Source organism: Doryrhamphus excisus, linkage group LG1 (genome assembly GCF_037039965.1).
Source record: "Doryrhamphus excisus strain RoL-2023G ecotype Guam linkage group LG1, RoL_Dexc_Guam_v1.1, whole genome shotgun sequence".
NCBI classification, from domain to species: Eukaryota; Metazoa; Chordata; class Actinopteri; order Syngnathiformes; family Syngnathidae; genus Doryrhamphus; species Doryrhamphus excisus.
In genome coordinates, this window is record NC_136357.1 from 2,850,906 (window position 1) to 2,873,106 (window position 22,201).

The 22,201-nt window shown below is 40.6% G+C and overlaps 1 protein-coding gene across 1 annotated transcript in view; it reads right to left on the reverse strand.

Moving 5' to 3' along the window:
- Positions 1 to 1,849: 1,849 nt before the first annotated feature.
- trim44 (tripartite motif containing 44) overlaps positions 1,850 to 22,201 on the reverse strand; it is a 46,482-nt gene continuing 26,130 nt past the window's right edge. The window contains exon 6 of the mRNA XM_058076014.2: positions 1,850 to 2,734. Coding sequence (XP_057931997.2) covers positions 2,650 to 2,734 — 85 coding nt within the window. The 3' untranslated portion in view covers positions 1,850 to 2,649. The remainder of the gene's footprint in view (positions 2,735 to 22,201) is intronic.

Genomic DNA, 22,201 nt, shown 5'->3' on the forward strand with positions numbered 1-22,201 from the left:
TCTATATACGAATATATAACATATATGCATATATACTGCACGTCAACACCTATACATCAATAACCTAAACTGTTGCACATTTCTGTTGACACAAACCAAATTGCTCTATTTTAGTCATCCACACACAAATACTGAGCTGGAGTTTTCGTACTCTCCACTCTGGCAGGAGTTTTCCAAAAGCAGAACATATGCTTGCATGTGGAAGAGACACAAAACGCATAAAAAAATCTGCATTTTTAACATATTCATATTCACGCACCGGTGCAACAGACGTCAAGACCAATTATGCAAAAACATCTCATTTAAAATGCAATGTACGTAACTACCGCTAGTCAAATGACAGTAACGCTTAATAAATACGCAACATTTTGGGAGCAACTGACCTAATAGTGAGTGTGACAGATGATTAGATCCTACTATTTGTGTAAAGAGAGCTAAAAAAGAAAATTCAAACTCAGAGTCAGTTCAAGTGACCACTGGATTAATGAGTTTTTTCGGGTCAGTACCTCAATGCAGAAAGCGCCAGACATGCTGAGAAAGCACTTTTCTCAGTGGACCATTTCAGGTACCGAGAGGGTATGACAGAAAATGAGAGGTGGTTCAGGGGTCTTCTCTTTGTGAATTTGAGTTGATAAAAGGGGGGGTTTGGTCCGTTTGAGTGGAACCAGAAGACACCTCGGAATTGAGGCAGATAATCTTAGAAGCTCCCTGACTCCATTACCATCCTTTGTTTCCTATCCTCCAATTCCCATTTCTATCTGGAGGCTTTGCTGCTTTGAATCTTGATGAAGTCAAACAAGAACGAGCAGCAGCAACATACAGTATTTGCTTTTTCTGTCCCCGACGACTAAAACTTTACCGGCTTGCAGGGACGCGTAACGAACCTCATTATCCAACACTCAAGGTGAGTTAACGTGATAACACATGCAGGTTGTTACTAGTAATGGGAAACTTGATTCTTTTAACTCACTCGAGGTCTACCTGATTCATTAGCTGCATTAGCAAGGCCTCTCACAGCGTGCCAGAAGCTGCTGAAGTACGATTTAGTAAAAATTTCAAACTTCTTTAAGATCCTGATGGTTATGAAACAAATAAGTCGTGGTAGACCTAAACCAATTTCACCGGATCTGAGCCTGACGATCCGGCGGCATAGAAAATTGAGTTTCAGGTTGTGCAGGGGCGTCAAACGGCACATGGCTACATGGAAAAGATGCAGATCATGATTGAATGCCCTAATCTGTGTGATAATGGTCGGCTTTTTCAACAAGAAAACGCTGCAATTTTGCAAAGCTCGCCTTAAAGGACTCATTGTATGTAAACATTACCCAACCCTATTGATAATAATGGCATGGTTGCTTTATCAGTAAAGTGCAAATATAGACGTAATCTTTGACGTTAAATGGGTATTTATGTATAGGTTAAAAAGAAAAGTCTGTGCATGTTACTGCACGGACTTAATACTTTGTTGTAGAACTAAACCAATTTCACCGGATCTGAGCCAAAGGATCCAACGGCATACCCCCACGACATAGAAAATTGAGTTTCAGGTTGTGCATGGGCGTCAAACGGCACATGTATACATGGAGAAGATGCAGGATTCATCCCACATGATTGAATGCCCTAATCTGTGTGATAATGGTCGACTTTTTCAAGAAGAAAACGCTGCAATTTGCAATGCTCGCCTTAAAGGACTCTTTGTATGTAAACGTTACCCAACCCTATTGATAATAACGGCATGGTTGCTTTTTCAGTAATAAAGGCATTGTTCTTAAAGTGCAAATATAGACGTCATCTTTGACGTTAAATTGGTATTTATTTATAGGTTAAAAAGAAAAGTCCATGCATGTTACTGCACGGACTTAGTGTCATGTTGTCATGCATGGCTCACACAGCACAGATTTTTTTTTGCACTTTAGAATTTATGACGCAAGACAAACAATCACATTAAAAAGCATCTGCTGATACAGACAGAGTTGTCACGGCGCATCGTGAATGAAAGCCGCGCTTGAACGGGTCAAGGTGGAAAGTGTGTAAATTTGTCACCGCCAGAGTGATGAGTGGTTATATGAGCAGTACACACAGAGCCTGATAGTGCGGCTGAGGTCTTTTACAAAACTTAAATTACGGTTTGATTTTCGCCCAACACAGACTCATAAACCTCTCTAAATCAATAGGTGTCAAAATGCTCTCATTGTAAGGTCCCGGAAAGCATTTGCATACAAATGCAAGTGCAGTAAGAATCGGGGAAGACGACACAGATGGGGAGTATGGAAATAAACATTAAGGCAGCAGGATGACGGGAAGCAGAAGAGACAAGAGTATAAAAAAGTTAGATCTGCTTTTTTCACACTGCTGTCCTAAAAAAAAAAAAAAAATCCTAATACTGAACCTAATAGACTCGGCAACGTAACCCATCTTCCTCATTGAGTCCGCCAGGATCACCTGGATCCAGCTGGCACCAGAATTTGGACCAGATTGCAATCGATGGCAGAGAACGTCAGTACTTCCCATTAAGCAAAATTAATAAAGCGAGATAAATTTCGATGTTTGAGAGTGGAAAAGCTGTTTCGGACTCCACTCTTGAGGTTTCACAAGTTAAGGTAATTTCACTGCCACTGCAGAGAAGACACAAACCCGACAAGACCACTATCAAGGAGACTGGTCCGTGGAAGCTCCAGAATCACTGTCTTCAAAATCCTGTGGGTCCACCGGGCGAGCCCTCGGCTCTGGCAACCTGGAAAGCAACACAAAAATTAATTTTTTTTTTCCTCCACACACCCTCCATCACATATGACACACATATTATGGAGTATAATAAAGCTTCGTGAGATGTAATCAACATCAATCAATCAACACTTGGAGCAGAAAATCAGTCATTGCTTTTCTATTAGCAGCACAGCAGTGATGGAGACAAAGTGAAAGCTAAATTGCTGAGACCTGTAGCAATCAGACGCTGACTGATAGATCCGTGCACCCTGCACACCGTCCCCACCCACAATCATATGCTCTAATTGCACTATATTCAAATAAGCATATTTCTTTTCACCTAAAACGACACGGACACACAATACATTTGCATGGTGTAAGACAGTGGTGTTCAAAATGTGGCCCAGGGACCTTTCTTTTTTTTAATTTTTAATTGGCTCGCAATGGAGTCAACAATACATTTAAGCAGGAATATCATGTCATTTTATGAAGCAAAAGTTGAAAGATTGGGAGAATAAGTCATAATATTAGGGAAAACCTGCCATTTTTATTCATTCATGCTTATCCTCACAAGGGTTGCGAGAGTGCTGGAGCCTATCCCAGCCGCCTTCAGGCGAGACCCGACCCTGGGCGGGTCGCCAGCCAATCACAGGGCACATATAGACAAACAACCATTCACACTCACATTCATACCTATGGACAATTTGGAGTCGCTAATTAACCTAGCATGTTTTTGGAATGTGGGAGGAAACCGGAGTACCCGGAGAAAACCCACGCATGCGCAGGGAGAACATGCAAACTCCACACAGAGATGGCCGAGGGTGGAATTGCTGTGAACTGTGAAATTGTGTGAACTCCTAGCTGTGAGGCCTGCGCGCTAACCACTTAATCACCGTGCAGCCTGGTATATGTCATTTTCCTCTTAAATATATATAAAACGTATCGCCCAACCCGACATGCAAACTCCACACAGAGATGGCCGATGGTGGAATTGAACTCGGGTCTCCTAGCTGTGAGGCCTGCATGCTAACCACTTTTACACCGTGCAGCCTGGTATATGTCATTTTCCTTTTAAATATATATCAAATGTATCGCCCAACCCGACATAAAACTCCACACAGAGATGGCCGATGGTGGAATTGAACTCAGGTATCCTAGCTGTGAGGCCTGCATGCTAACCACTTTAACACCGTGCAGCCTGGTATATGTCATTTTCTTTTTAAATATATATAAAACGTATCGCCCAACCCGACATAAAACTCCACACAGAGATGGCCGATGGTGGAATTGAACTCAGGTATCCTAGCTGTGAGGCCTGCATGCTAACCACTTATTCACCGTGCAGCCTGGTATATGTCATTTTCCTATTAAATATATATAAAACGTATCACCCAACCCGACATGCAAACTCCACACAGAGATGGCCGATGGTGGAATTGAACTCGGGTATCCGAGGTATGAGGCCTGCATGCTAACCACTTATTCACCGTGCAGCCTGGTATATGTCATTTTCCTATTAAATATATATAAAACGTATCACCCAACTCGACGTGCAAACTCCACACAAAGATGGCCGAGGGTGGAATTGAACTTGGATCTCCCGGCTGTGAGGCCAGCGTGCTAACCACTAGACCACCGTGCAGCCTTATGCCATTTTTAGAAGCATAAAATTAAAAATTAAAGAAAAAGATGTTCTTCCTGCAGCTCCTTCCCAGTTATGCATATTACATGACTAAGGCAACTCGCCACCGCAAATAGATTACAGTCCTGTGGGAAACACTGCAGTGTATGCCCAGCTTTGTGTAGTTTCTCTCCTCATGATTTGATTCTAAAGTAAACTGTGATAAGTAGAAGACCAGGATGATGATGATGGCAAATAGGACGGATCCCATCGGCCTTCCTTCACCGCACTTAACACAATGCATACGATAATAGTCACTTGTAATATAAATGAAGCATACATGACATTGTAAATGTAGAACATTGCAATCTGGGGTAAATCACTGTTTGTTATGCTGGAAGTTTGCCATTAGCTGTCTTGTTTACATATTCTGGAGGACCAGTGACAAGAAAGAATACCATTTTAAATGCTTTAGTCATTCTACCAATAGTTATCACATCGTCGTAAATGCACTGCCCGGTAGAAATGAAGATTATTATCGTGTAAAATACATCACTACAAAGCCAATGCAAATTGTATTTATCACCAACATACCTGTGAAATATGCTGACTGAAATAAACTTCACTAAATAGTAATAATGAAACTTAGCAGAAACACTCTCAAGCCCACATTCTTGCTTTGAGCTAAATTCTCCCTCCCCCTTGCGTGTTAACATGACATCATTTGAGAACTTATAAAAAATGGATGAAATTGTGGTCATAATTCATCAAATGTAAATGGAATGAAAAGAGCTTCTCCACCTTAACAGTGCTCAAGTTACATCATACATCTATTCATATTCACACACGCACACAACACAACAATAACACTGATGACACGAGAAAGCTCATCGGAAGCAATTAGGAGCTCATTGTCATACTTAAGGTCTTTCACAGCCACAGAGGGAAATAGGAATATTTACTGAGCTGCCACTCGACGGTGCCTTTTGAGCTGTGTGACCTAAAATGATACTATAAATATAATATACACATTCACTCTTTATAAATAAGCGGCCTCAGTCAAATATGTGATATTGTTCTAAACCAGTGATTCTCAACTGTGGGGTCTCAACCCAAAAGTGGGTCAACAACAAAAGTAGTGTACTGACCCAATGGCCATGAACGGATGTCACCGTGAGGTCCGTGACATGTTTACAGGCGACTTGGTCAAGCTTGGTTGAAGGACTATTGACCCAGGCGGAGGGGTACTTTAATGTCTTCTCAAGAAACGGACTGTTTGCAACTGGCTCAAAATGGCACCGCCAGCACTTAGGAAGCGCTCCTCCACATGTGTGTGTTACCTCGGGTGCAGCATGTATGCTTGGTTAACTGGTTCCAGACCCGACCACAATAAGTGAATTTCCACCAAGTAGGATTAAGTAATGGTAATTGTTTTGAACATGCATCAGATTACAATTGAATGCATCACATAATCAGTTCACAGTTCCACATGTCCAAAAGGAGTAGGAAGAAGCAAAGCTTATTCAATCCTACCCCTCCATCTGGTACTTTTACAATCAGTAACTGTTACATTTGTTCACTTCCTGCTTTCCTAATATAGTTTAAGGTTTTTCTTTTTTTTTTTTTATTACATTTGTTCACTTCCTGCTTTCCTAATAGTTTAAGGTTTTGTTTTTTTTTTGTTTTTTTTTGTGACGTACCAAAGTACGAGGTGATGTGACCATACAATGACATAATGGGTACCATAGTAACTGTCAAGTATTGATAAACTAAATATTTTCGTAGTTAGAGCATAGAAAACCTGTTTATGACGTTCTAGAGTTTTTGTGGGTTTTTTACCATTGGTAGAGCCAAAAAAATAGTTAGCCTCCAATTATTTCGACAGGGTTTTAAACGGAGTGGGGAAGAAGGACAATTCAGAATCCAAATATATACCACTTCCACACGTAGTGGGAGAACTTTTTTCACTCCATGCCTCATTAGTGTAACATTACTGATGCCTAGTGACCAGAATACTACATAACTACTGTTTTGATATTTCAATATTTTGGACTAATAATAGGCCCAACCCATTTTTTAATGAGTGATTAGTGATGGTGGGGCCCGCAGCCAAACCAGTTGAGAACCAATAATAAAAATTAGCCTCAGATCCCTGGAACCAATGAACCTCCCACATAGGTTGACTATGACCTACGTAATGACTCCTACTTGATATTTGGATGCACTTAAAATGAGGGCCCTCTGCTAACAAAATTGTGATTTATTTTTGCAGTGTGTGTGACGGAAAATGTTTTCAACTGGCAGAGAGGAATGCTATGAACGCCAACAATTTGTGCATGACCATGTCTTTAATTTTGTAAGCCACTGTGCAAAAAATTAATGTTTTTGAGCAATGGTTTCCTTTCAAGCAACACAATGATTAATATCTATGCCAATCTGGTGGTTTTCTATTATGTGCTTCCATATGATTGCTATCTGGCCTTGTTCTTATCTCCTATCTCTCAACCAAGGACACATTTCCATCATTCACAGCTTCTGTCATCATGAAGCAGCTCTACACGGTTCCACCTCCACGGCATCATTTTTTTCCAACCCATGCTGTGAGCAGCAAGAGCTTTGAGGAAAGGGGAAAAACACCACTAATATAAGCCAACTATCATTTTGAGCACTGCTCCCTGGATAGTAGTGTCTATGGAAACAGAGAGTTGCTTCCTTTCAAATATCGCACCTCCTTGAAGAGCGGCTGCTCAAAACTCACGTCAGGGTATCCCATAACTGACCTAAATATATTTGCTGTCAATGTCTTAGATTTTAAAAGCACTGCAGCATGCAGTGACCATACAAAGATGCCTTTTTGGCACTGCCAATTAGCTGTCCAAAAGAAATGATGACATCGTGTGTACACCCACATACTGCGACAGTCGCTACAATGTTTCTCCCTGCTCTCTTTTCTGTACATTCAATGGATTAATTATTCAATAGCGCTGCTCCCATTCAAAATTCTTGGCAATGGTATCGCGCATACTTTCATCGACCGCACTAATTTTACTGAGTATTCAAATTGGCTCCAGCGCCACTGTTTGTTGTCAGAACCACACGAAAGCGTGCAACGCGGTTCCCTGATGGCATCTATGGTACATTTTTATTTGTTTGAGGCAATTTAACCAACAGGAAACCCAAGACTTTTACATGTAAATATACATATGGTGGTGAAAAAAGCATGGCCTCTACTATGGAAGCAAATTGAGTTTTTATATCAAGCCTGTCTTTTGGTAAGACTGAGCACACATAGATGCAATAACTTATTCATTCCACCCCCAGGAAAAAAGGCCTTGAGAAAAATGGCGTGGTGACAGAAAAAGGACAGAGAGGAGCCTTGACATGCAACAAAATGTCAGGAGGCGCTTGATACATTCTCTGCTGCAAAGTTAAAGCCCTTGCTTTGCTCTATTTCTCTCTGCGTTCATTCATCTTCCATGCCCTATAATAAAAGATCATTTGGCTGTGCAGCTGTGTGTGCGTGCAAATGGGTGTGTCATTCCTGTCACCTGGGTTCTCTGCTTGCATGACTTATTCATAAGCATTAATGCAGTCGATGTATTATTGATCAGGACCGATCATTGCCTCTTCCCCTTGGCATGACCGCAGCCTGAGGACAGGGTGAGATTAGACCGGTAGATCTGACACACGGCTGTGCTTTTTGGTGATGGATGGACGGGATTATACCAGGCATGTGTGGGATATAAAGGTATGTTAGACCTAGTAAAAACTGGACACTTCCTTTGTGTGTGTGTGTGGATGTTCAGGAGAAAAATCCGTTAAAACAGTATCCATTCACACGGTTTGCTAAAACAGCTGAAATATGTGTGCCAAGTCAGTAGCTTGCACCACATGCATGCACTGATTGACTTCCACAGTCTTATCCAAATCCCATATTGGTAATGGTAATGGTTTGATTTCATTTGAACATGCATCAGATTACAATTGAATGCATCACATAATCAGTTCACAGTTCCACATGTCCAAAAGGAGTAGGAAGAAGCAAAGCTTATTAAATCCTACCCCTCCATCTGGTACTTTTACAATCAGTAACTGTTACATTTGTTCACTTCCTGCTTTCCGAATATTGTTTTTTTCTTAATTTGATTTTTTTGTCACGTACCAAAGTACAAGGTGATATGAGCATCCAATGCCATAATGGGTACCATAGTAAGTGTCATAGTGATATATATAGCACATCATGACTGGTTCAAGACTCTTCATCCTTGTATTTAGCAAACATCAACTGCTTGTATTGTTTCTTGAATTGGCTCATCGTTGTGCATTGTTTGATTTCCTTACTCAATCCATTCCATAGTTTGATTCCACATACTGAAATGCTATGGCTTTTTAACGTAGTCCTAGCATAGAAGTGTTTCAAATGTACTTCTTCCCTGAGATCATATTTCTCCTCTCTTGTATTGGATGACATTTTTAGGTAATTGGTTATTTTTAGCCTTACGCATTATTTTAGGTGTTTGAAGATGAACTATATCAGCAAGTTGAAGTATTTGTGATTTTAGAAATAAGGAGTTAGTATGTTCTCTGTAGGCGGTATTATGAATTATCCTTACTGGCCTTTTTTGCAGGACATTTAGCAAGTGAAGATTTGAATGTCCTTTGTTGGTTGATTGAAAAAAATAAAAGTAGTGTTGTAAATGTACACTTTCTGAGACAAATCTCATCGAATTTTATTCATTCATTCATTCATTTTCTACCGCTTATTCTCACGAGGGTCGTGTGGGTACCGATCGCCAGCCAATCACAGGGCACATATAGACAAACAATTACACCACTTTGTAGGGGGACATAAAATAACAATTGCACCACAATCAGACAGGAAGCTGTAAGATTTGGTGTTGTGGTGCGCGTTAATGGAAGACATTGGCATCATGTTTGGCTTGTTTTGTGGCACACACTTGAGCTGCTTGATGAGATTTTGTTGCACATGTGGTCTGTCATTGGAGTTGTTAAATGTTACTTACCAGACGGAAAGAACAGATGTACGACAGGAGTCCATCAAATATTTAACAGGGGTACGATGCCCTTCCAGGTGGTCTAATTGTAATTTGTTGTGCTTTTTGTTTGCACTGCTTTTTGCACAAATACGCCAACTCTCCAAAGCTGATTGGTCCAAATATAATCACTTCTTATTTGAAAATAAATATATGTCTGATGCTGATCAAGTCTGAAACCATGTGATCGAGCGCGATTTCTGCTCGGCACGTGCCTACTTCCTACCTGGGATTTGGTACATTCATCTATTATCAACTCCTATACCGACAAAATTATAAAGTGGGGTTTGGTAGCGGTCCGAAAGGGAGTGTAACCAATCACAGTGGAGTGAGCGTGCCTGGAGGTGGGTTGTGGGTGGAATTAGTTAAAACAGCTGAATAGGTGCGGATTCTGGAAGATCTACAAAGCTTTCTGTGGGGCTTTATAGAACTCAATACAAAAGTCTGAAAGATGAGCATAATGGGTCCCATTTAAGAAAAGTTTTCAAATGGAGTGGGAATGAAAGACAAAGAAGCCAAAAATGTACCACTTCCACACACAATGAGAGGACAACTTGGACATGCCCTGGTTGACTCTCTGCAGTGTTCAGGTAATGTAATGTAACGACCAGAATACCACATATAACTTGTCTTTCAAAATGTTTTGACTAATGATAGGCCATAAACAACCACAAAACAGCGATCAATTATAAATATTTTTTTTGGAAAACCATAAGAGAGGGAGGATGCTATCCACCACAATGTAGCGAGGAACGACTGGAAGTACTAAAGGCAGCTCAGAATGAAGCAAAGTTCATTTCTAATAGTAAATAAATTACTTTTGTTTTTCATCTTTTTACTCACTTTTTTGCCTTGTCCACAATGTTATCCTCTTAATGCTCATACTACTCCACCCCAATCATTCATATTATGGCTTTGTTGTAGTAGTTTTTACAGTTCTATGTGAAGGCAAATTGTAACATGAACTGGGCATGAACTGATGAAGCCTGCTCGAATGAGAGGCGAAACGTCTTCGCAGACAACCTGAACAGTCCCGTTGCGACCGATTTAATTCAATTCCCTGACAATACAATGACCTGGATGAATGACAATATTCACAGACACGGACAATCAAAAAGGAAGTATTCCAGTTTTTACTAGTTTGTTGTCCTACTTTGTGCCCCAGGAAATCCCTGTGGAAAAGAGAAGAAAGGAGCATGGAAAATGTTGTTAGTGCTATGACTTCTGTGTCTGCTATTCTGTTCCTAATTTGGCCTCAATCCCCTTAGGGGGGGGGGGGGGTCTGGGAGATAAAAGAGGGAGGAGTCCTCCCTCTGATTAAGTTTAAATTTCCTGCTCCTGTCATGGACACTGCTAAGATCCTAAGTCATCATCTAGAAACACTCACATCTCTGTGGCAGTCTTGCAAGCTCGATCCAGCCTCTCTGCCAATGAATCATACGGCAATAGCTTAGATATGATTGATTGGGTGTGTACGTGTGTGGGTATTACAGGGAGGAGCTGAAGACCGAGACTGGGAACACGGTCCTTTGAGGATGATTAAACAAATGAGTTGAAAGAGGTTGTGTATATATCGCGCAGCACTAGTGGAAATCACCCACAGGGAAAAATAAATAAATATTGCAATCTGCATTTCCAAACAGTAGTGATACTGTCTCTGCATATTCCATCACATAAGATGGAAGGACATATTTCTCAAGTCCCTGGTGCCTATGAGGTTTGGTCTAATGAGAGACGATCCTTAATGGTTATTGACAGAGCCCATGAGGGCACAGTAATATTTATTGGATGAAACAGCGCCACAATATAATGAAGTAAAGTCCATTGCTTTACAGTAACAATTTTGTTCAAATTAAAGAAAATATACCTTCAATTTTGTTGTTGAACAGATCAATAAAAAATAGTACTTAACCCAATTAGGTATTTGCTGTTGTAGACTATTGGTTCTAGGCTGCACGGTGGACAAGTGGTTAGGAAACCCGAGTTCAATTCCACCCTCGGTCATCTCTGTGGGGAGTTTACATGTTCTCCCTGTGCATGCGTGGGTTTTCTCCGGGTACTCCAATTTTCCTTCCACATTCCAAAAACATGCTAGGTTATGAATGTGAGTGTGAATGGTTGTTTGACTATATGTGCCCTGTGATTGGCTGGCGACCAGTCCAGTCCCGCCTCTCGCCGAAGACAGCTGGGATAAGCTCCAGCACCCCCGCCCCGACCCATGTGAGGATAAGCGGTAGAAAATTAAAGAATAATACGGTGACTGAGTGGTTAGCGCGCACACCTCACAGCTAAAAGACCTAAGTTCAAATGCGGTTTCCTCCCACATTCCAAAAACATGCTAAGTTAATTAGCGACTCCAAATTGTCCATAGGTATGAATGTGAGTGTGAATGGTTGTTTGTCTATATATGTGCCCTGTGATTGGCTGGCGACCGGTCTAGGGTGTACCCCGCCTCTCACCCGAAGACAGCTGGGATAGGCTCCAGCACCCCCGCCCCGACCCTTGTGAGGATAAGCGGTAAAAAATGAATGAATGAATGACTATTGGTTCTAATTCTAAAAGCCTAGATTCCTCTATTTTGCTCCATCTTGTTAGTCAACTTCCTGTGGTCTCTATGGATTTATGGTCTTTTCTTTCATCTGACAAGTGTGACTGAGGATGCATCATTTTGCGAGAGGCCCCGCACACACCTTTCATCTGAGCACCTCTCTGATCTTGCCAGCACCTCGCTGCAATGAACCTGCCAGCTAGATTTTGAGATATAGATCTATCCTAATGACAAGGAATGTGAAGGAGGGGAAACAAGAGAGCCAAAGTGATGCACAGAAATGGAGGGAGATTTAAAGCATGAGAGAACGTGGGATGGAAATGGGATACATTATCAGATTGAGGACAGCATCGCTTACTGTAAGAAAAAAAAAAACTCAGTTGATGCTGAATCGGAGATATGAGAGGATCCTATGTGCAATGTTTTTTTAGGTCCGTAGTTCTATTACACAAAAGTAACTGTTCACAAGCAGCCATCCATTTTATACCACTCATGCTGTTCAAGGTCACACAAGGAGCTGGAGCCTGTGTTCGAAACATTTAATGCAAAGATTTCAAGAATTGCAGTGCAGCAGATAGCATAAGGTTTATGCACCTGCCATCAAACACACTGCGGTCTGACATAACACAATGCATTGTTTAGAACAAATGGCGCCCGAATGCCTTACCAGTGAAATACATAAACAGACAAAATGTTCCCAAACAGGAAGCCTTAACAAGGTATTGTCTCCCACAACACTGTATTTGTTTACAGAATAGACACCCAATGATAAGGCACAATTACTATCCCTCATTTTTAATGTGCACCGTGTAGAAAATCACTTCCATACCAAGCTGAACATTTGGTACAGATCATTCATCTGCGTTAATTGTGTGTGAAAAATATTTAAATATAATATGATGCAAGGGAGCCAGACCTCAGATGAACTGTTTCCATGCTAATAATCCTTAATTGAGTGCAATCACAGGGGACTGTTCTTGGCCCCAATCATCCCTCTATTCCTTATACGGCATTACATCATTATGGTCATTATCTCTGACGCTTCTTCCCCAGTCTAATGTCATGGCTTGCGTCTTCATTTCAATTGTGTCTGAACATGAATAATGCATGTGATCTGAAGCATGTGAAGTCAGCGGGTCATTGTAATTTGTATAAAAAAAACGACACGCAAAAAGTCCTGGAAGTATATTAAAAATAAGCTCAAACATCAAATCGGGAGAGTTATGGACGATTTTGTCTCGCACAGAGTTAACATGATTAAAAGAATGAGGAAGCGTACATTGTGATCACTAATCCCTCAGATGCCATCATTCATTTATCGCTGATATAACCATATGGGAACTCTAATATCCTCTAATACCAGCTAAAACTATTCTTCTGAAAGGAAACTGGATTCTCTTGGCTTTTAACAAAGCCCGGCTCACTGTGACATCACAGGGAGTGTGTGTTGGAAAAAACTCACTGAAACCGAGCATTCAGAGCCATAGTTTAACACAGGGGTGGGCAAACTTTTTGACTCGCGGGCCGCATTGATATGACAAAATTTACGGGGGGGGGGGGGGGGGGGGGGGGCGACTATATATTTTACACATAACAGTCTACCTGGTATTATTGTATCTGTAAAATTGTCATGCAATCTGCTATTATTATTTATTATTTTATATTTATATTTAAATATTTTAAAAATAATAAAATATTATAATAATTACAATAAAATTAAAATAATAATTATTATATTATTATTATGTAAAATATGCAAATATAACAATAATATTATATATAATTAATATAATAATTATAATAATCATAATAGTTCTAATAATAATTATAATAATCTAATAATAATAATAATTATTATTATTATTATTATTATGTGCTTGTGTCCCTTTTTTCAGGAGCACTTTGTAAACAACAGACCATGTCAAAAAACAAAATTGATAAAACCATCAAAAGGTTGGCTCAGGCCATGATGCCAGGTTGTATGTTGAGTTTAAATGAAATACTTTGGAAAGATTGGGCGGGCCGTATTCAAACACTTGGCGGGCTGGATGTGGCCCCCGGGCCGTAGTTTGCCCACCCCTGGTTTAACACTATAATACAACATTGTAACAACATTTATAGGTCAGAAAAGTGTTAAAAAAAGGTTCCCTTTAAGGTTAGGATAGAACATGATCAATTATATTTGGTAATGGTAATGGTTTTATTTCATTTGAACATGCATCAGATTATAATTGAGTGCATCCCATAATCAATTCACAGTTCCAAGGAGTAGGAAGAAGCAAAGCTTATTAAATCCTACCCCTCCATCTGGTACTTTTACAATCAGTAACTGTAACATTTGTTCACTTCCTGCTTTCCATAATACAGTTTAAGGTTTTTTTTTAAATTTTGAATATTTTTATTTTTTGTCCCGTACCGAACTACGAGGTGATATGAGCATTCAATGACATAACGGGTCAATATAGTGATATATATAGCACATCATGACTGGTTCAAGACTCTTCATCCTTGTATTTAGCAAACATCAACTGCTTGTATTGTTTCTTGAATTCGCTCATCGTTGTGCATTGTTTGCACAAAAAGACAAACCGTCATCGACTGTTCCTCCATCTTTAAAAAGTTGCATGCAATGTGTGGATAGAACACACATATCAAAATAAACACAAATTATCCTTAGCCAATAAAAGATTCATATCATACATATTTTTAGCTGACTGAATAATAAACAATGACAGCCTGCCTCTCTCAGACTCACTGCTCGAGCCCTACTGTTTACTGGGACGTTCTTCCCCGAAAAACAATACAACACCCCGTGGTGTTTCCGTGCTGTTGTAGAGACTTAATCAGCTCATGGCGGAAGTGAAGAGACAAGGCACAACAAAAAGGCAATGCATCATGGTACAAGGGACAAAGCCCTAGCGGCTGTTTAATATGACCGACCCTTTGTGTGTACTGCAGCTTTCTCATCACAGAAACATGCAACTAGCAAGAAAAAAAGAAATCTCATCATCCTCCAAATGTATTGCCTCAAGTAGACATCGTGCAGTCAACTTAATGCTCATACACCGACATTGTGTGGTATAGAAAAGCGGTGAACAACATTCCGACAAAGGATGTTTGCGTGCTGCTTCATGATGCATGTGTTATCCGATGATACCTGCAATCAGTCTGAGCAGCTTGGCGGAAATGTCAGCGTTGCTGATGGTCTGCCAATATGAAGGATCAAACAGGTTTCCGTGATGCGGGCAGGTGGGAGGAATAATTATGTCCGTGCAAAAAAAAAAAAAAAAAACCTAATTTCCAACCCATGTAAACAAATAACTAACAAATAACTACTGTTAACGATACAAGGGAGGGATGTGACCTCAATCTTACACTGCCTCGTGAGTCGACATTTTTTGTGGCCGCAGGGGACACTAGGAAGATTAATAGAAAGAAACTGCAGCAACTTCTAAGATGTAGCCTACTATATAATATACTGTGGTCATAACATGTGTATTGCCCACTTTGAATTTTGTGAAATGTCTTTCAGCATATTTTACTTTGTGCTTCCGGCATAATGCAGCTGCATACTTCAACACTTCTTCTTAAGTTTCTGTTCAAATTGGTAGGCTTCTCTCTCTTAAGCAGTCCCTTCAGTGCTGCAAAGCGCAAAGTCAGCCCACATAGAAGTTAAACTTGGGAATTCTGATCAGTTAAACCATGAAATTCAAAAGTTATCCTCTGAAGATAAGTTGATGATGTATGATTCATTCATTCATTTTCTACCGCTTATCCTCGCGAGGGTTGTAGGGGTGCTGGAGCCTATCCCAGCTGTCTTCGGGACTTCCCACCCTGGACTGGTCGCCAGCCAATATAATGTATTATGCAACCTCAAAAGTGGAACACACTACATTCTAGTACGCTGGTTGTACTCCATTCTAAATACATTTCCCCCATAGGAGTAATGAAAAATATAAAATCATCTGTTCTAGACCCAACCAAAAACAATTAATAACTCATGTTTCACTTGAATAATATACAACAAAGACATATGTGTCACTCATTGCCAGTAGTTCAAGACGCTGAAAGGAAGGTGAAGGTGGTAGTGGTTGATCTCGTTGCCACATTGTGTCTTTGGAGACAATCCCGTCAAGAATGAAAGTGAATCATCATTATTTCAAATTCTTTACAGCATGCAAAACTGTAATTGTGCACCTATAAAAATGTTCATTCATTCATTCATTTTCTACCGCTTATCCTCACGAGGGTTCATACCTATGCACAATATGAAGTCGCCAATTAACCTAGCATGTTTTTGGAATGTGGGAGGAAACCGGAGTACCAGGAAAAAACCCAGGCATGCACGGGAAGCACATGCAAACTCCACACAGAGATGGCCGAGGGTGGAATTGAACTCGGTTCTCCTAGCTGTGAAATCTGCGCGCTAACCACTCGACCGCCGTGCAGCCCTCCTATAAAAATGTGTTTTGTGTTAACATTTTTATGAAACATATTCTATGGATTTACATTATAGCTCATGGGAAAAATTGATTTGGTTTCTGTCCTTGTTACTTAGAGTCAGACTTTTCTGGAAGGAATTAATGATACTAACCAATGTTCCACTGTAATTACATTTTGTTCCATAAAGACAATTCTTGCTTGAGTATTACACCAGTTCAGTGTATGACTGCGAAGCTGCACTGAGTATGGACAACATTGACTTTTTACACTTTAATATGTCTCCCAAGTGGCAGTGCGCCAAAGAAAAGGAAAGCCATCACCATGGAAGTGAAAATGACCATAATAAAAATCTACGAGAGAGGAAAAACGCCCAAAATTATTGGCAGCTCTTTTCCTTTTCTCTCTTTTCAACCCCTCGATTGTCACAACCATTATTGAGGATAAAGATTATTGATGGCGAATGAATGCTGGAGGACTGTGCTGTAACAGCTTAATTCACAAGATCTATTAAGTGTCACTTAGTTGCTGAACTGAGCTCTTGGAAGATAAGCGGTGATCTGGCATCATTTGCTAAGGTTTTGCGTGATGTCATTCAAGATGGCAGCGCTCAGGGAAAACATAACTCACACAGAGTTCATCTATTATTGTTTTCTCGAGCAAGATTTGCTAAATTCATGAATAAACAACATGCAAAAATAACTGATAAGCTATTAGCATCAATTCATGCCAGGCTATGTCCACACCAAATGCCTGTTCTACATCCACACAGCGGCAGTTTAAACCGTTCTCTGTCTACCAGGCGTGCACAATCATGCTGTTAAGTGTAGTTAATTTTATTGATCAAGCCAGAACTCTAATGCTTTCCATCTGTTGTGACGCTGAAATAATCCTGTGTGTATCGCTAATTGCTCTTGTTGAATTGGCTCCATCAGAAGTAGTTATGTGGTACAAAACAGGCGTACTATATAACAGGGCTGAGTCAAACACAATTAAAATGTCCTTTCCATGCAAACGTCAATCTTCTGAAAATAACAACTTGTTGTCCCACCAGCTTGAGGTCTAGGGTTCAATTCCACCTGTGTGGAGTCTGCATGTTCTCCCCGTGCATGCGTGGGTTTTCTCCGGGTACTCCGGTTTCCTCCCAGATTCCAAAAACATGCTAGGTTAATTAGCGACTCCAAATTGGTATGAATGTGAGTGTGAATGGTTGTTTGTCTATATGTGCCCTGTGATTGGCTGGCGACCAGTCCAGGGTGTACCCCGCCTCTCGCCCAAAGACAGCTGGGATAGGCTCCAGCACCCCTGCGACCCTTGTGAGGAAAAAAGCGGTAGAAAATGAATGAATAGTGTGGAAATGGGTCGGCACGGCGGTCGAGTGGTTAGCGCGCAGACCTCACAGCTAGGAGACCAGGGTTCAATTCCACCTGTGTGGAGTCTGCATGTTCTCCCCGTGCATGCGTGGGTTTTCTCCGGGTACTCCGGTTTCCTCCCAGATTCCAAAAACATGCTAGGTTAATTAGCGACTCCAAATTGTCCATATAGGTATGAACGTGAGTGTGAATGGTTGTTTGTCTATATGTGCCCTGTGATTGGCTGGCGACCAGTCCAGGGTGTACCCCGCCTCTCGCCTGAAGACAGCTGGGATAGGCTCCAGCACCACCCGCAACCCTCATGAGGGAAAGCGGTAGAAAATGAATGAATAATGTGGAAATGATAGCACATACGGTAATTGTTTCCGTCATCTTTCGGCAATAAGCCAATAACCGTCCACACATAAATGCTGAAGCTGAAGTTTTCAAAAAAATTTTGCCCAAAAAAGGGCAAAAACCTACATTTGTGTGTGGATGAAAGGCCAAAACACATAGAAAAATATGCATATCCGTAGGGACAAATGTAAAAGACTATTGTGCATCGTCCCGTGAGTGGTTTAATGAGGCTTTTGTAATCTGAATTGACAGGCAATTGTATTACCGAAGTAGGTAGACAATTCAAAGTGAAGCTATATTTCTCACCAAATTAATTTTAATAGAAGCCTGTCCTTGTTAGCTTGAAATTTCTTGCCAGCGGCGGTAACCAAGATGGTTTCCAAGCACCTAGCAGCTATGCGGCACACAACCTTGAGGCACCCGTAGTGTTTATTATTCTTCATTATGCAGCTCTGAGGTCAAGAAATCAATGATACATGCAAATTGAGGAAAAAACTACTTTTCCGAGGGGCTTCAAACATTTAAAGAAAGGAGCGTTTTTGAAAATATGTAGTATCTAATACGCTTTTTGAAGTTTGAATTTAATGCCCAACTCGGAGAAAAGTCGGAGAAAATACATTAGGGAGATAAAGTAGTATCTGTTCTTCTGAGAGTACATCGCTTCAGTTCAGAAGTCATGAATAGAGAGCATCTACATGGTCTCCATTCTTCACTTTACTTTTGACTTCTTATATTGCAACTTTTGCACCTTCCAAGTTATATTACGGATAGCACTGATGGTGGATTGCATCTCATGAATACTGACTCTTTCCAATCACGCACGTCTCTTCTAATAATTCACTTCTGTCTATCTCCTCAACCTTTTCATTATCCCACCAGAAAGGCTGTATTTTTTCAGGTTTCCTGCGAGGAGACCTTTTTAGGCCTGACGTGACCACTGAGCTGCTTTTGTCACACGGCCAAACAACCATTATGAGGACCGACTGGTCACAGCAGTGCCTACACACTTGGCAGGCTGGCAGCCTTGCCCCCCTGTTGCCTCTTTCTCACAGCCCTCTCTCAGACAGTAGACTGTCGGCGCCATCTTCATCAGCAAAATGACCAGGTGGCTGACACGTTACCACAGAAACTGCACTGCACTGGAAAGGCTTTGAAATGAAAATATTGTTTACACCATGTTTTGAGAAATGATCGTGACTCCTCCTCTTTCTGAAACTCCTCTGTAGTGGAAAGACATTAGAGGCACATATGCCGAGGAGAAAGGGAAGAAAAAGTGCTGTGAAACGGAGCTTGAAAACAGACTGCCTATTAGGCAAAGCCTTCTGTCATACTGAAAATAGCCCTTTGCATCCAAATCCTGTCATCCAAGCCATCAGTGAGGAGGGCACTCAGACAGACGAGCTGAACAAAACACTAGCTTCAGATTTCAGCAACTCTCGACTTGGTGATAAAGGACTCATTTGGCACATCTATCCCTGCCCCCTTATTTGCCTCTTTGAGTGTTAAACACACTGTGGGATAAAGAAATTGCCCTGTGCTACAGTATAATTATCTTTCTATTGCAACAATTAGAAAAAAAAACTGTATTAAACTGTATTAAGGAAAGCAGGAAGTGAACAAATGAAACAGTTGCTGATTGTAAATGTAAACTGTATTATGGAAAGCAGGAAGTGAACAAATGAAACAGTTTCTGATTGTAAAAGTACCAGATGGAGGGGTAGGATTTAATAAGCTTTGCTTCTTCCTACTCCTTTTGGACATGTGGAACTGTGAACTGATTATGTGATGCATTCAATTGTAATCTGATGCATGTTCAAATGAAATAAAACCATTACCATTACCATTACAAGCTGAATTAACAGCTACTCAACAACAATATGAATGTAAACAGCAAAGTTATAAATTGGAATTTGCACTCTAAAGTAGATTAGGGATATCAGGATTGGCTGCAGAGCCGCTATATTTTGAAACTTATGTCATTTGCATGGGAGACTATACTGTATGTGCAGGACATCCCTCGACAGTGCTGTTGGTCAAATTTCAGCAGAATCATCAAAACATTGGTTCAAGAGAAACAACAATGTATGAAATATGATTCTGCTTGGCAGATGACATTTTATTTTAGCTATATTTGTCAGAAAACCCAATCCGTAATGCTTTCTGCAGCAAACAACCACACTTTTAAGCAGTATGTATCAAAGACAATGAAAACAATTCATAGTGTTATCTGCTAATATCAAACATGAAGCTAATTTTTGTTCAATGGTACTGGTTTTATTTCATTTGAACATGCATCAAATTACAATTGAATGCATCACATAATCAGTTAACGGTTCCACATGTCCAAAAGGAGTAGGAAAAAGCAAAGCTTATTACAATCAGTAACTGTTACATTTGTTCACTTCCTGCTTTCCATAATACAGTTTAAGTTTTTTTTTTGTTTTTTTTTTAATAATGCACCTCGTACCAAAGTACAAGGTGATATGAGCATCCAATGCCATAATGGGTACCATAGTAAGTGTCAATATAGTGATATATATAGCACATCATGACTGGTTCAAGACTCTTCATCCTTGTATTTAGCAAACATCAACTGCTTGTATTGTTTCTTGAATTGGCTCATCGTTGTGCATTGTTTGAGATCCTTACTCAATCCATTCCATAGTTTGATTCCACAAACTATCCACAGTTTAAACACCGAGTCTACGACAGTGAGGAATGGTCACTTTTGAAAGAAAAAAACAACGTCCACAGGGATACTTGTGAGGAAACATAATTACATTTTTTATTCATGCATTTTGCCTTGCAGAATAATGTTGTGTTAAGGTGATTTTGCATAGGGTCCACTAAATTTCCCATTAGATTCCTTGGATAATTAAATCCCAACCATGTCTTTTTCTCTTTAGCTAATACTATATACCAACAGTACATGGTGTCAGGGCTGGTGGTAGGGCTGCTGAATTAAACATTGCGACCTTCGCATACGCTTTCCTCTCTTCACTTGAATGACAACCGAGCATGGGGACACATTGAGAGAGGGAGACGGCACGACCCACTGAGTCAACCAACATTTGCTGTGATGCTGCTGTGTCCGACTGTAGGAGCTGTGGGAAAGGAGATGTCTGCCAAGTGTGTGTGTGTGTGTGTGTGTGTGTGTATGCGTGCGTTACTCGCTATTTCTGTCTTGACAGTTCCTACCTGGGGCCAGGGACTTGATAAGGCACTGATTCATTGCCCCTTGGTTCAGTCTATCACTATCTTCCCGCATCTTAACAAAACTGAGATCAGACCTATGATTCTATCCCAATACCGACACGATGCAATGTGCATGTGTGGAGCTTTTTTTTATTTGTGTCATACGGAATGCGCAACATTATCCTATGTTTTTAAGCCTTACTGGACAACAGAATATGAAGTTGCTGACTCATGATGGCTTGTCACACTTACTGGGCTCCATATGATTGAGCACTGCTTTTAAAAATGATTTACACATCATTGCATATCTACATACTACTTCACTATATCAATGAACAGAAGCGTTATAATGCACAACCAATATTGTTGTGGTTGCTTTTCCGGGCTTCCGATTGTAACTATCCCTTAAAGTTCCCACACAATGTCCTTGCCTTGTTTTGCCAAGTCGGCCATAAACATGACACGCACCTTATGGTGGCAAAGCAAGAGACACAAGGGGCATTCAGGGACATCACTGTTTTTGTCAACCCCTATGACAGCTTGTTTAGTTCCTTTTCCTCTGTTCCTCGTTCATGCCCTTATTTTGTATTCACTTCCTCTGTTGTTTCGTTTTCCGTTCCTTTCAATTATCTCCCGCACCTGTTTCCTATTTTGTGTTGCCTATTTAGTTCCTTTCGTTGTCGGTTCATTGTCTTGTGTTGAGTTGGACTTGCTAACGCGTCATTCTGCTGCATAGCCAAAATAAATATATTTTCACCTGCATTTGGGTCCTCATATCTGCATCCTGGGGTCGAACCGAAAAACTCACAAATCGCACCGTGACATTTTTTTTTGGCAAGACCGGCGATCTGCTGAAGTCTGCGATCTGCTCCCGATTCACCAGTTGAGAATCACTGCACAATATTAATTCGGGTCTATTTCTTGTTTT